General features: G+C 42.1%; 1 protein-coding gene across 2 annotated transcripts; it reads left to right on the forward strand.

Moving 5' to 3' along the window:
• Nucleotides 1-4573: 4573 nt before the first annotated feature.
• LOC122038393 (putative disease resistance protein RGA3) lies at nucleotides 4574-11835 on the forward strand. Of its 2 annotated transcripts, XR_006127861.1 has the most exons (4): nucleotides 4574-4848; nucleotides 7164-10722; nucleotides 11281-11363; nucleotides 11474-11835. XR_006127861.1 is itself a non-coding variant. In XM_042598124.1 (2 exons), the coding sequence occupies exon 2, from the start codon at nucleotides 7260-7262 to the stop codon at nucleotides 8967-8969; it is 1710 nt and encodes a 569-aa protein (XP_042454058.1). In that variant the 5' UTR covers nucleotides 4574-4848; nucleotides 7164-7259; the 3' UTR covers nucleotides 8970-10870. The 2 variants fall into 2 exon arrangements, 1 of the variants encoding a protein (XP_042454058.1); XM_042598124.1 differs by lacking the exons at nucleotides 11281-11363; nucleotides 11474-11835 and having other exon boundaries at nucleotides 7164-10870.
• The last annotated feature ends 3996 nt before the right edge of the window (nucleotides 11836-15831 follow it).

Raw genomic sequence — 15831 nt, forward strand, 5'->3', positions numbered from 1 at the left:
CTACCTTAGATCTTGTCGATATCTTCATCCTCGAACTCGATGTAGTCATCGGCACCGCCCTCGTCCTCCTCGTTGAGCCCTCTGATGCCCTCGTTGAGGCGGATGTTCTCAGGGAGCTCACCGTAGGCCTTAAGGAGACGGGCCTCGTCAGGCATATACTTGAAGATGATGTTCGTCTTGTCGTCCTGGTAGTCTCGGAGGCCGGCGAGGATGATGTCCCCGGCAGCGGTCCAAACCTTCTTGTGCATCTTGCCGCGGATGTGGCAGAGGCGCTTCGATCCGTCGAGGGAGGCGACGCTGAAGTTGGAAGAGGCTAGGGTTCTTTTGGACGTTGGCGTCCACGTGCTTTGCACGTGAAGGAGACTTTTATATCATCTGTGTGGTTCAGGGAGGGACCAGAGATTCCTGGTCCAGAAGATCTGGCCCCCTCGGCCCCTACAACAATTCAAGCACGACTGTTGGATGAAAGAGTAGAAAAGTTGGTAAAGCAATCTGTCGTCCGATCTATTTGTTGAATCAACGTCAGCCTCATATCTCTCAGCAATCAATTTGCTTGAGGCTCAAGGAAGATAGCACATGTAGCTCATTATTATGATAGTATAGTGCACCCGTTATAAGGGCGATAGAGATCTTGCATATCACGTTCATTAAATATGATGCCTTATCTCCCTGATGACAAGGACTGATCCAATTATCCCAATGAAATGTCAACACCTCAGCTCAGTACTTTGAACATCAAGCTTGGTAGGTAGATGACAACTCAGTACAATGTAGTCAATAGGATTATGCCTCGTTCAACTAGCTTAGTTAGAAAGGCTTGTGATGTGGCGGAAGTCTGCAGCTCTCACCTGTCCCGTGTGGTCAAGAATTGTGTTGAGTTGTCAATAAAAGTCAAGGCGGGTTAATTGTGACACAAATAATATCGAACTTAGCCTAGAAGAGACTTGGGTCTAGTCAAACTGCTTAGTAGATTCATCCTAAGGAACCGAGTTTGCCCATGGAGAAGTCATCTATTTGCGACTCAACCTCAATCGTCAATATCATCCTTGACTTGACATCAAATGCCAACCTTGCCTCAAATTCAACCTCAATTGCCAACCTTGTCTATGACTCGACCACAGTCGTCGAACTCGTCTCAGACTCCTTCTCAGGCGTTGACCTCGTCTCTAACTCTGCCTCAGGCACTGACCTCGTCTCCGACTCGGCCACAGTCGCTGAGCTCATTTATCCTTAGGGCTACTCAGCATCGACCTCGTCTCTGTATCCACCCTTGACTCGAGCTCACACCCCGCGTGTCCCATCTTAATAGTCAACATTCTCAGATCCGTTACCCATTAAAAAGAAAAATTTCTAATAATACACCACAGCTAAATCTCAAACTCTAAATTCTTGATTTATCATTAGAGTACCTAATCATGATACCCTGCTACCGTGATAGATTTTGATCAATATATGGATATTACTTCACGTGGTTAATAAACACATGTGATTCATACATTGTTATATGAATGTTTGACATAACATGTTGATAAATATTATAGTAAAACTACGGAGAGACATTTACCAGTTTGGCCAACATTTTCTAAATAAATCTACTATCGAAACTATTATATATATTTAGAAGTTTCAAAATTATTATACACGTATAATACTTTTGGTCAAAACTATTTCACTTTTGTACGACTCTAACTATAAGTTATTATGGCTAATTGTGCATGCCCGAATTATATTCCTATTGTTGTAGCAATCGTTGACAGGAACTTTGCTCCATTGTGCCTTTCTAATTGGGCTCAATTTGGATTCCTTTTTTTATTTTAATTCAGTTAGCTTATAATTGCACTTTTGAATTCTTGATTAACTTAGTTTTATATAAATTGATGTTTGTGTATATTTGAATTAACGTTCATATATTTAAATTCATGGACTATGCTCTATTCGAGCATGAGCAAGCAATGCAAGAGCTATAAAGTAGTGTGAAAAATAATCAGATATTGTTGCTTGCTAAATAGGCATCCATGACGCAACTTTGTAAAAGGTAAAAGCCTTCAGCAATTAGTAACGCACATATGCAGCTACACTTGTGCATTAATTGATATGTTGGTCAACATCAATATAATTAAATAAGTGCAAGTAACGCATATATGTAGACTTGTCGTACATGCATTCATTGATATGTTAGCCAGCATCAATTAAAGAACAACCAGAAATTAAAATGTAAAGCTTTACGCTACCTTGGACCTTTACATACACAAGACCCTGTCGACACCCGAGATGGTAGAACAAGGTAAGGCATTCGGCATCTCAAATCACTTGGAGATGATTCGGGATAACCTTTGGGCCATTAATTCCTTCCTCATGGATGGTGCTCTTCGTGCTCAAAAGGTGATGTGGCAAAGTGGATGCAGGTAATGATGATGAATATAATCGTCTAGGATAATAATTAGATATAATTTCCATTGTTGATCACTTATCATGTCTAGATTGCAATTGCAATTGCAATTGTGGGTTCAAAATATCCCGTTGCGTCTGACCTCCCCATAAAAGGCCATTATACTAAGGGCAAAAAATATTTTCCATGATTTACCTATATGTATCTAACTAGAGTTGCTGATGCTGAACTGTCTGGTATAAACATTATCACCTCCAATAGATTGCAATCACAATCGTCAATCGTATTTATTGTTATTTCTATAATAATGGAGATCATAATTAATAAAATAATTAATAAAAGAAAATAATTATTTATTACTTCTCTACATTTCAACATGGTATAAGAGCCCCCATGTGATGACTAAATTTGCAAAATTGATCGTAAGGGTTGATTCTCGACGAAGACGATTGAAATACCCATTCATATGGTGACTTGCTCGGTTTTTTTATTTACTCTCTCTCAATGATATGAGACAGTTGTAGGAGGGCTACCAAGGTGACATATTTCATTTTTTTTTTTTCTTCTCCCCGAACATGGCATCAAAGCCATGAAACCGACGCAACCACCTCTGCTTCTTCCTCCCTCTTCTTCCAACAACAATCTTCTCACTCTCTCATTAACAGCAGTAAATTCCACCTCTTCTACTTCATCCCTTGTCCCTTCAAGCCTGTCTTCCAGTATTTAACCAACATCAATGACATCTTTGTTATCTTCTAGCCACCAGCAACCCTCCTTCAACTTCTCCAGCAATCACCAACAAATAATTCAATTCTCTTCAATTTTAGCCACCAGAATTGCAGCCATAACTCTTCTTCTTTTTCCTAAATCACCAATTTCGTTACCCTATTCAAAAATTCAACAGCAGTAAACTTGCAGTCTCCATCTCTATTGTTCTTTTTGTAGCAATAGATCGGATTCCAATATCAACAACAACACCTCATCTCCTTCTTCTAGTTGTTGTCCTCTTCCATTAAAAGCAAAGTTTAGAATAATATCAAATCTATTGCATTGTTGATTAGCCTAATAGTCTACTTTAGAAAATTTGATTGGTCATATAGTCTAGTCAGAAAAGATGTTTCAATAAACTGACAACCAAACTCAAACGTTCAACATCTCTCTATTGTGTTTGCCAGAGGATAATGATGATAAATATAGTAGTCTAGGATAATAATCATAAATTGATTTCAACCTCTCCTTGCTCCTATTGATAGTGTTGCCTTATATAGAATAAGTAAAGAGAGAGAGCGCACAGGAAGTTTAATGGGCACCCCTTCGCAACAACAGTCAGAAAATAACTGTCATGACTTATTATTATTGGTAGCGATATCATTACCTACTCTTGTAAATGACATGACTCTTTCATGCATGCCTTTACTGATGGCATAACAGACGCGTCTGTTGTCAACCGCGTAATCGACACCATGCCAATAACTAACACCTTCTCTAATCCGTAACTTCCTCATCATATCTGAGCTTGACTTTGTTGGGTTTACTCTGAATATGACTCAGAAGGATCTATTAAGCACTCAGAAATTTACCAAGCTTGTCCCAGACCACTTTTAACATTGATCATAGGATTTGTATTCCCAGATGATCTCAATGTCCTCACCAACCCCTACAAATTATGTTTCCTTCTTCTATGGGCAAATGGTTGGTGGACTTTGTTTCCCCCTTCCCTCCTTCAAAAAAGTGTCTCCATACTTTCACATTTAGCCCCAACTCTCTTCGACTTCTGCATGGGGTTGTATTTGTTTTTAACTTCTATCATCTTCCTCTAACACCAACCATCTTTCACTATTTTTTTTTTTACTATAAGAAAAGTGAGGTCGGAGTCTTCTATTTCACTGTCTAGCCTTCTTCATAGTTTTAAGAACAATATCCGACTTCCAAGGCTATAAGTTTCTCATAGTTTCTAAATCTATAGACTTTAATTCATTCGGATAGCTCTTAATTTCTCAACAAGAACTGCTGAGCCAACTCCCACATTTAATGGAGAACTACTATCAAATGCAAAGCCGGGAGGCCAAGCACTCAATAAAGTGAGAGCGACAAAGTTGGGAGATAAGAATGACCACAGTGGAAGCTACTCTACTTAAAACGAGGCTACCCTTTTCTCAAAGCAAATCATTCACCTCCACACAAGTCTGGAGGAATAAGAAAAATTCCAATGAGAGGTGGAGAGTAAATATCTAGAGACTAAGAGTTAGCTAGAGCTAGTGGCATTTGTGGTGGAGTGCCACAAGAAAGAATTAGCCGATTATAAAGATATTGAGGAGGGATGTTGGGCGAGCAAGAAGAAAGAATTTTAAGCTCAATAGAGTTCTATGACTTGCTTGGTGCCTGATCCGCATTTCTTCTCAAACCAGGCTTAAACGGACCCATCAGACAATTTTAGGAAGCGAACTACTCACCAGCAGGTACCTCCCTTGATTTCCTAATTAAGCCTCTAGAAAGTTGTTGAAAACATGCCTAAGGACAACATGGTTGATTAGTCATTGTTTCTATTTACCTAATCTTATTTTTTCCCCCTTCTTTCATCCAACTTATCTCAAAAACTAGACTCTTTTATCATACATTTTCAAATATTTCAACTATGCTATTACCAAGTCATGTAATTAGTTATTATGTAGTTAGCTTTTCAATATAAATAGCTTTAAATCATAAGATAGAGAAGTTGATATAACCTAGATCTGATGACTCTGTGCTTGATAGAGGGGGTAATAATTATGTTCCTAACATAGGAATTTGGTTGGATTTAAGTGGCGACCCTGTCTTTGGTGGAGGAAATATTGAAGGCGACTCTCTCCATAATAAAGTAAAAGCTTTTAAGTGGCGATCACATCCCTGATGGGGAAAATATAGAAGGTGACTCTCTTCTTGATAGAAGAAAAGCTTTTAAGTGGTAATCTCATCTTTGATAGGGGAAATGTCAGAGGTGACATTGTCTTTAACAGAGGAAAGCTTGTAAATGACGACTTCGTCCTTGACAAAGAAAATGCCATCTTAGAAGGAGACTCTGTCGTTGACACATAAAAGCTTTTTAAGTGACAACCCCATCCTTAAAGGGGAAAATGTCTAAGACGACTCTATCCTTGATAAAAGAAATCTTTTAAGTGGTGGTCACATCCCTAATGAGGGAATGTCAGAGGCGACTTTATTCTTGATAGAGGAAAAAAATTTAAATGGTGACCTTGTCCCTAACGAGGGAAATGTCAAAGGCTACTATATTCCTGACAAGGAAAAACTTTTAAATAGAGACCACATCCCTAATGGGGGAAATGTCAAAGGCGACTTTGTACCTTATAGAGGAAAGCTTTTAAGTAGAGGTCCTATCCCTGACGGGGGAAATATTGGAGGCGACTCTCTCCCTAACAAAAAAAAATGATTAACTAGACTGGATAATGTCGATCCTAGGATGATTGGCCCAACCCCACAAAAGTTTCCCACCAACCATCAGGTGACTCTCTCCCTAACAAAGGAAAGCTTTTACACGGTAATCCCATTTTTGATAGGGAAAATGTCAAAGACAACTCTATCCCTAATAGAGGAGTCCTTAAGAGACAACTATGTCCCTCACAAAGGAGTTTTTAAGAGACGACTCTGCCCCTAATGGAAGAAATATATTCTTATAAATAAGTATTTTGAAAGCAAATTTTTATTAAAAGATATAACTTCCAACAACTATAAAAAGACTAGAAGACGTTTTAATAAGATCATAGAATACCCGACACCTAAAGTGATAGGTCAGAGGTGGAAGGCCTTCCAAGGGTGACTAAGTTTCTTTACTTTGGGGTCCAGCAATTCCTCTTTCTTCATGACTTCTTCAGGTGTGTCTCATCATAATGTCTCAGCTCGGACTTCCTACAAACAGTGCCGATTTAATATGGAATGAGATCAAAGGATGCGATGGCTCATGTTGATGCAGCTCTCGCTTGGTTTACTTCTGTCGGGTCGGGTTCTATTGGGTCAAATTATATCGGGTTGTCACCTACTAGGTTGGCTTCTACTGGATCGGACAGAGGGGTTAAGGCGTACCTTGGTCTGCCGCCTCCAATGCTCAAATTAGACAACAAGAAAAGAGTTAGAGAAGAAAGTATAAAAGCGAAAATGATGGAACTAAAAGATTTTTCATATCTTCTAAGTTGACATTGTTACCATTTTATAGGGAGGGAAGAAGCTCACAAGATCTATAACAAACACCCCTTTATAATCAGCATGCCTCCTTTTATACTTGGTGTTATTATGCACCTTTGTAACTGTTTCACCTTTTTCTTTAACTAGCGCCATTATTAATGGTGATGCTACTCAATAACATGTTCCTCCTTGTAACCCTGTATATTCTGTAATTGGTGTTCTTCTATTTCTACAACTGAGGCCTTCTTATAATTGTGAACATAACTGCGCAGCTACAATAATACTCAAGTCACTACAATGCTCAAGATGCTACAATGTCCTACTGTAGTTCAGTGCCTTCAGCCCCCTCGAGCTCGGTCACTCGAGAGAGTCACCCACTCAAGCTCAGGAGTGGACCATGTAGGTGCATCATGTTGACATGTTGAGTCCTAAGTATGTCATATGGCGTCGGTCATTCCAACCACATCACCATATTTATTATAATGTTTTTCATATATTATCTTGACAATCTCTAGAAATAGGTGGTTAGCCTAAGATAATGATCAATAAAAGAAAGCAATTATTTATCTTTTCTGGTTTCTTCCCTACGTTTCCACAGGATGTGGGTGTGACCCTTGAGGATGTGGATAGCCTACTGGAGAGGATCCTGGACTGCTAGCCGAATAAAAAAGATGAAGCAGAAAAGAAGAGGAAGATGAGCAACTTCTTACATGTCTCGATCAACAACAACATCCAATCAACACACAAGTGTCGATCAATCCTACTAGAGCTCAAAGAGACAGCATGCTTGTTGAATTATCTAGTTAAGAGGGGGGCTGCTTTTGGCCTCTGGGTGGAGACGCTGGATTCCATGGATCCAAGCCATGATGACTACGCAACTATTCTGAGTGAGGAGGTGATAGGAAGGGAAGACGAAGACCAAATCATAGACCTCCTTCAACAACAATGTGACGAAGATGGAAATGAACCCTTCATCATTGCCATTAATGGTAGTAAATACTCTGGGAAGACAACCTTGGCTCGCAAAATCTACCATCATCCTTGGGTGCGCCAACATTTCCAACATCGAATATGGTTGGATGCTTCATCTTTTAGAGATTTCAATAGCAGCATGATCGCTATAGAAATTGCAAGATTATTGACCCGGAAACCATGTATGAACGTCAATTGTTGGCCACTTATCAATGAACATCTTGGTGGAGATAGATACTTGCTCATCTTCGATGATGTTTGTATAAGTGATGTTTTGAAATACAAATGGGAGGAACTTAAGTTGAATCTCCTTCATTGTGGTGCACCGGGGAGCAAAGTCATCCTTGTTGGGTATATTTTTAATAGAGATGGAAGAGAATTCAACGTCAAGAAGTACATATTAAACCATCTGCGTGAGGATGCATGGGTAAGAATATTATTAAGGTATGCAACATTTGTTCGTCCAATCAAAGGTAATAACAATATTCACAGAGAGAAGGCTTCTCCAACTGTTACTGATATACTAATTCCACTTGCTAAGAAATTTAGACAAGATTATGATAGTGGTGATTATCTAGGAGCAAAGTGTATGGGCCTCATGTTTAGGTGGAGAGACAAGAGTCAGTGGGGAGAACTAGCTAATCAGTTGTTCAACATTAAACATTTACACAAGTATTTTTTGTCGGTGCACCAACAGTATAGGTCAATTGAGGATACACGAAGTTCTCTTTACAAGTTATTGTTCGAAGGATCTAAAGATGAAAGCTACGATGAAGATGTGCTCTATATGTTGATTGCTGAGGACACTCTAACAAATACAAGGCTAAAGAGGAATCTTCAAATCATGTCATTTAAGTTCAATTTAGATCAATGCTTTTTCAGAATGAAGGTTGGTGAAGATTTAAGTATACCACCTCAGTGTCGCCATCTGCATTTGTTTATCAATTCTAAAAATATTTTAAAATCTAAAAAGGCCATTGAAGTGGCGGGGGTAGCCAATAAGCTGAGAACTTTGATTTTGCATAGAAAAGAGAAAAAAGGACATATTTATCAGATAGAAACAAAGAAGCTTGAAGGTTTGTTTTTGAATCTCACTTGTTTATGTACGTTACATATGAGAGCTATCATGATTCAAGACCTCCCTAGTACAGTTAGCACATTGCATTGCTTGAGATACCTCAACCTTGCGGAGAACAAGATAGAAACACTGCCTGAATCCCTCTGTAACCTCAGTAATTTGTGTGCTCTAATTTTATCACTTTGCAAAAAGCTTAAGGAGCTTCCAAGACAAATCCACAAGCTTAGAAAATTACAGATTTTGAAATTGTCATGCTGCTTGAGGATTCAGAAGTTGCCGGATTCAATCACTCGCCTCGTGAATTTGAAAGAATTAGGATGTTGGAGGTTGTTGTTGGCTTTCGAAGTTGCCTGATGATTTGAGCAACTTGAAGAACTTGATGCAGCTTAATATGCATGGATGTGCATCGTTGACTATAATGCCTAGTGGAATTAGGCAATTAACAAACTTAGAAGTGTTGTTGGGATATGATGCTATGGATGGTCTTGGAAATGTCATGTTCTCAGAGTTACGAGCTCTTACAAATCTTGAATCCCTGCATATACAACACCTTGAAAGATTAGTATTAGCAGAAGCAGAAGCAAAAGAAAAGGATAAGACTGAACCCACTATTTTACAGGAGAATCAACATCTAAATGAGTTGATGTTGCATTGGGCATGGTGGAATGATATGGTTGCTGAAGGAACTTTCGAGCCCACACTGCAACTAACCCAAGGCTTCCACCGTAACCTAGAAGAGTTGAAGGTCTTACGGATCGTTTCGTACATGAGCATAAAACTCCCAAGTTGGTTGATCATGGATAGAGATTCTGTTCTGAATAAACTGACTACAATTCATCTAGTTAATCTTAGGAGATGTGAGAGACTACCAGAACTTGGGTTGCTACGTCAGCTTGAGGAGGTTGTGATAAGTGGTTTTGATTTAGTGAGGGTGATAGACGATGACTTCTACGAGATGGGCAGACGAGTTCCATTTTATGGATTGAAGAGATTTACATTATCTGAAATGCCTATGCTAGAGAAGTGGGACCTACCTATATATTTTAAAAGGAGACTTCGATGGATCAAGGTAGAGGCCAAGATCAAGGCCTTGGTCTTGGCCAAGGCCGATTTCGAGGTCGTGGTCAAGGCCACTACTGCCCGAGCCAAAGCAGAGGCTTGGGTCCGGGCTTAGGTCGAGGCTAAGGCTTGGGTTGAGACTGAAGCCGAGGCTTGGGCTGAGGCCGAGGCCAGGGCCGAGGTCGAGGCTCGGGCCGAGACCTGGATCTTGGCCTTGGGCCTAATACGACCCTTTGCTCAAGCTGAGGACGAGACCCTTGTTAGGACCCGGGACTTGGAATGGGCCAGGGCTCGAGAACAGGCCAGGGCTCGAGAACGGGCCAGGGACGATGCCCGGACCCAAGTTGAGGCTTGGGCCCGGGCCAATGCCTAGGTCGAGGGCCAAGCTCGGGCTCGGGCCTGGGCTGGGGGCATGGTCGTGACCGAGGCCGACGTCGAGGCTTGGGCCGTGGCTGAGGCTTGGGCCATGGCCGAGGAATGAGCCTGGGCCCAGGTCAAGGCAAAGGCCGAGGATGATTATTCTGTCAGACATGCCAAGGCCGAAGTCAAGACCAACTCTTTTACCAGTCGGTTTGAGGCCGAGGCCGAGGCCGAAGCCAATTATTATGCTAGATGGATCAAGGCTGATTATTTTGTCAAACTTGAGGAATTGCCCCTAATTCAATGGCCAAAGCTCAGGGAATTCCATCTGTCATTTCCAACCTCTTCTAAATTGAAATTGAAACTCTGGTTGAGCAATGAGATGCTAATGCCTTCTTTTAAATTCAATGATTGGTCGGAGTTTTGGAGAATCCATAGGTTACAATTATTTGGGTGTCAAGAACTAAGGAGTCTACCAGATGGTTTAACGAAGATTACCGACCTAAAGGAATTGACAATAATAAATTGTAACAAATTGGAAGCCTTGCCCATTTGGCTCGAACAGTCATGTTTGAACTCTTTGTGCGTATTTGGTTGCTCCGCGCTATCATTTGTTCCAGAGGGATTGAAAGTGAAGGGGCGACTGAGAAATCTGATTGTTGAAGCTTGTTCCAAACTTCAGAGCCAGGTATGTCCTTCACTTTTCCACAGTATGACTTTATGTTGGTAGCACGTGTAACTGGATATAACAACTTGGGTTTTAACTTGCTTTTAGTTATTAATTCAAATATTTAATTTGTTATTATTATTTTTTCAGTCATTGAAGTACTTTGTAGAATGAGAGTTTTGATGTAATAGTAAAATTATTATTTTGTGATTAAAAGGTTACAGGTTTGAATATTGAAAATAGTCTCTTGTAAAATATAGGGTAAGATTACATATAATGAATTTTTTCTTGGAACCCCGAATAACGGAAGTTTTGTGCATGTGACTGTCTTTTTATTGAATTGAAGTGTTTTATAGTTGTGATTTTTGATCAATATGTCACTCTGCACATGGGATTCTCATTGATGTCTCTTAAACGATTGCTCTTCTTTTGTAATCAGGCCGCTTGTATTTAGTTTTTTTTTCTGTTAAAACCTGAATCTAATGTTTATTTATATATAAATATAATATGTTAGCTACAATTGAATAGTAGTATGCAAGAAGAATAATTGGCAATTTCACTAATTTACTTTGTTTGCAGAAGCACCTAACGGATGGATGGAATCCTTTTTGACAAGGGACAATAGTCATGTTGTCTTCTCCGACTTGTTGCATAATTAGAAGGTTAGACCCTAACGACTCAGTTGCTTTGTTGGAATCTCTTAATCTTACCCTTTTGTTACTCACCTTCCTTTTTTCTATCAGAATAACTTGTTGATCCTTTATTTTTGTAGCTCATCTCAGCTCGTAAACTTTGATGTTGTCTATGCTACATCTTCTAACTTGGATGCTTATTTGCACTAGTTATGCATCCAATGGTTTCTTTAAAGGAAAATAAAAAAAGAATGATAATTGTTGCGCTCATAATAACGCCCACCGAGGACATAAAGCATCTGAATTATGCACCTACGTTCGAAGAGTTATATGGTTTCTTGAGTTGTATTGTTCGTTGCAATTAAATAAGCGATGGAATGGCTCTAGTGAAACTTGTTCTATTTCCTATGATGTTCTAGGTTCTTTTCTTGTATTTTTTTTTTTTAGAAATTCATAAAGATGGACCACTGTCTGATACTTTTGTTGGACAATATTATCATAAACAAAGGCTTGGTAGACACGATACCTTCCAAAATCAAGAAGGTAATGCTTTATAAATTTCATCATGATTGGTCTCTAATTAAGCTGTATGTGGCATTCATCTTTGTTGGATTTCTTATCTATTATTATGGCAAAAGGTAAATACGCTCGCCCCCAGCGCTCTCGTCAACCCGTCCCAAGGTCAACACGGAGGAGATAAATCACGGACGGATTTCTTATCTATTATGATTCTTGGGGGCAATGTAATCTCTGAGATAAATGTCTCCTGATCTCGTCCGGAAGCTGAGTCGGATGAAGGCGGACCTTGATGTACTGGAAGTTGACGGAAAGTCACCGCGGCGTCTGATCTACCTGGCACCCCTCGGAAAGGTTCGCACGGGCGGATGACGAAGGAAGATGACCAGGATGATGATACTGCGGCTCTGCGCACACTCAGACGAGCCCACGAGTTGTTAGAGACCAGAAACCAGGGAAAAGTCCCCGGGTCAGGCCCTCCGATGCTCAAGTCAGGTACTTTTTCCCCAGAAAACACAGAGAAAGGACGAAAAGTAAAGACGAGTAAGAAACGACGAGTGAGCGTACCTGCATAAGGGACAAAACATCTCTTTTTATACTGCCACGAATGTTTCTGGGACTTGGCGAGTGTCAGGGAATGTCGGCTGTTAGGCTTTGTCTGGCGGTGAATGACACGCGACACCTCCTTATAGGCTGGCGACATAACAAAAGGGGTAATGAGCCCCGACTTTTAGCATGTTCCCTGACACGCTGATTATTCTCTGACAGGCAGTTACGATTCCCTGGCTTGCTTGTTTGTCCTATAGTGCCTTGACACTAGGTCTGTACTCCGAGGTCTATATTCCGACCTGCTTCTACCTGCTGTTATCCATGGTTCGTATGTCCCGACTTGTACGACAGGTCTGTATTCCGACCTGCATCTGTCTATTATTATTCATGGCTTGTACGTTCCGACCTGTACGCCAGGTCTGTATCTCGACCTGCATCTGTCTACTGTTATTCTTGGCTTGTACGTCTCGACCTGTACGCCAGGTATATATCCTGACCTGCATCTGTCTACTGCTATCCATGGCTTGTATGTTTCGACCTGTACGCCAGGTCTGTATCCCGACCTGCATCTGTCTACTGTTATCCATGGCTTGTATGTCCCGACCTGTACGCTAGGTCTGTATCCTGACCTGCATCTGTCTATTATTATCCATGGCTTGTACGTTCCGACCTGTACGCCAGGTCTATATCCCGACCTGCATCTGTCTACTGTTATCCATGGCTTGTACGTCCTGACCTGTACGCCAGGCCTGTATCCCGACCTGTACGCCAGGCCTGTATCCCGACCTGCATCTGTCTAATGTTATTCATGGTTCGTATGTCCCGACCTGTACGCTAGGTCTGTATCCCGACCTGCATCTGTCTATTGTTATCCCTGATTTATACTTCCTGACATGTAAGCCAGGTCTGTGTCCCGACCTGCTTTTGTCCGCTATTATCCATGGCTTGTACGTCCCGACCTGTACGCTAGGTCCGTATCCTGACCTGCATCTGTCCGCTATTTTCCATGGTTCGTATGTCCCGACCTGTACGCTAGGTTTGTATTCCGACCTTCTGTGTTTCGCCCGAGGCCTTTCCTTCTGCGCCTTTATCTGGCATGTGGGCCCACCCCTTAGCTGTACCTGACCTGTGGGTCCAGTTCTCAGCTGTACCCGGCCTATGGGTCCAGCTCTCAGCTGTACCCGGCTGATGAGCCCCGTTCTTGATTGCTATCGAGGATGGGTCTGGTCCAACTTGTAATCCTATTCTTTGACTGCCACGTCAACTGAGACTTTGACCACAGCCACGCAAGCTTGACTTCTGACTTCCATGGGGGTTAGACCTCTGACCTCCACGTAAGCTTAACTTCTGACCTCTACGGGGGCTGAACTTCTGACCTACCTGACCTCTATGTAAGCTTGACTTTTGACCGTCCTGTGGTCTTGACTCTTAACCACATCATCTTACGGACCCCACAATCATGCACCGTATCACAAGCCTCCCTCTCAAGTCTAGTCGAAAGAGGCTCTAGTCCGACTGACTATACCCAAGTCCCTTTGTTACCTGACCTGGTTCTCGCGTCCTCTGCCGACCTATTTTTTGTCTACCTTTTTTCAGAATTTCTCGCCGTCCTAGGAGATAAACAGGATTGTTCTGTGTGTATGTTGACTCTTCAATTTCCGAGCTTATTCCTCTCCTATAAATCTACACTGTTTTCCAAATGTCAGCTCAAGTTCCGAGTAAATCCCTTCACCTTCTTCCTCACTATAAGAGGTCCGAGTATATCTTCCTCATCTTTTCCTCAAGTTGCCCTCTTGTCAATGAAGCATCCAGCCTCTATGGAACCTACACCGAAATCCAGCGAACCTGCTTCTTTGCTTCAGCAAATTGCCCATCTGATGGATTTATTGGCTCGGAAGGAGGAAGCCTTGCTGGAGATGACTGCAAGCAAAGATCTTCAAGCGTCCCTTACTAATGAAATGGAAAACCTCTGGCTGGCCGCCAAATCCAGAACCCGGGCCGAAATTGCTCTCAAGCTTAAAGCTCAATCGGACTTCCAGAGCCAGGTTCACTATATTATTTATTTGAAGATGAAACATGAGGATGAGGTGGCTCTCCTGAAAGAGGAAGGATGGATTAAAGATGAAACTATTGGGCAACTGAAGCGTGCCATCGATCTTATTAAGGAAGATCTAACTAGAGCTCAAGCTCATCTAGCTAGAAAGGATCAAGCCTCTGAATCTGGCAGCAATGTAAACCCTTAAAAAATGTACCCCTAGTTAACGGAATAAAACATGTTTCTTGAGTTCCACTCATGGTGTAGCCCCACACCCTCTTGCTCGGGTATCATTATGTTTCTATAAAACACCTGCGTTTCTCTAATATTTCTAGCAAAAATAGCAAAAATAATAAGGATAACCTGCTTACCCCACCTTCCTCTTACCTCATAACATATGCTCCCCCGGCCAGAGCAACTGAGACACTTGAGAATGTGCTTGCGAAATTTTATATTTAGCAGAAACCCTGGAAATATGGCTTACTGACCAGTCAGGTACGAGAACTTAGCTTGTTGTATCTTGCTTCGGCGAATATAAGGAGTGTTGACCAAGAAAATCATTGCACCGACCAGGAAGGTTGTTGGGCGTGAGAGCCATGCTCACTTATAACTCGCACTGGAGCGAGAGTCTGGGATAGCCGACCGGGAAGGTCGTTGGGCGTGAGAGCCTTGCTCACTTATAACTCGCACTGGGGCGAGAGTCTGGGACAACCGACCGGTAAGGTCGTTGGGCGTGAGAGCCATGCTCACTTATACTCGCCCTAGGGCGAGAGTCTGGAACAGCTGACCGGGAAGGTCGTTGGGCGTGAGAGCCTTGCTCACTTATAACTCGCATGGGGCGAGAGTCTGGGACAGCCGACTGGGAAGGTCGTTGGGCGTGAGAGCCTTGCTCACTTATAACTCGCACTGGGGCGAGAGTCTGGGACAGCCGACCGGGAAGGTCGTTGGGCGTGAGAGCCTTGCTCACTTATAACTTGCACTAGGGCAAGAGTATAGGACAACCGACCGGTAAGGTCGTTGGGTGTGAGAGTCATGCTCACTTATAACTCGCCCTGGGGGCGAGAGTCTGGGACATCCGATCGGGAAGGTCGTTGGGCATGAGAGCTTTGCTCATTATAACTCACACTGGGGCGAGAGTCTGGAACAGCCGACCGGGAATTCCTTAAGGAAGCCCGTTCGAGAATAGATGTTGCCGACCTGGAGGTGAGTTCCCGCCCAGGGATTGCTTGAAGGTTGCCGACCTGGGGGCGATTTCCCGACCAGGGATTGCTGGAAGAGACCGCTTTGACCTCGTCTGCAGTCAAGAGATATACAGTCTCAGATGTACTGTGAAGATAAAATATATTAAGATCTTACTCAGCCTTCAGGAAAAGGATGTCTTGTGGCCTTGCAACATTC

Source organism: Zingiber officinale, chromosome 1A, assembly GCF_018446385.1.
Source record: "Zingiber officinale cultivar Zhangliang chromosome 1A, Zo_v1.1, whole genome shotgun sequence".
NCBI classification, from domain to species: domain Eukaryota; kingdom Viridiplantae; phylum Streptophyta; class Magnoliopsida; order Zingiberales; family Zingiberaceae; genus Zingiber; species Zingiber officinale.

What these genes read in the sequence shown, in the direction of transcription:
- LOC122038393 (XM_042598124.1), top strand. Translation starts at nt 7,260, where the DNA reads ATGAGCAACTTCTTACATGTCTCGATCAACAACAACATCCAATCAACA.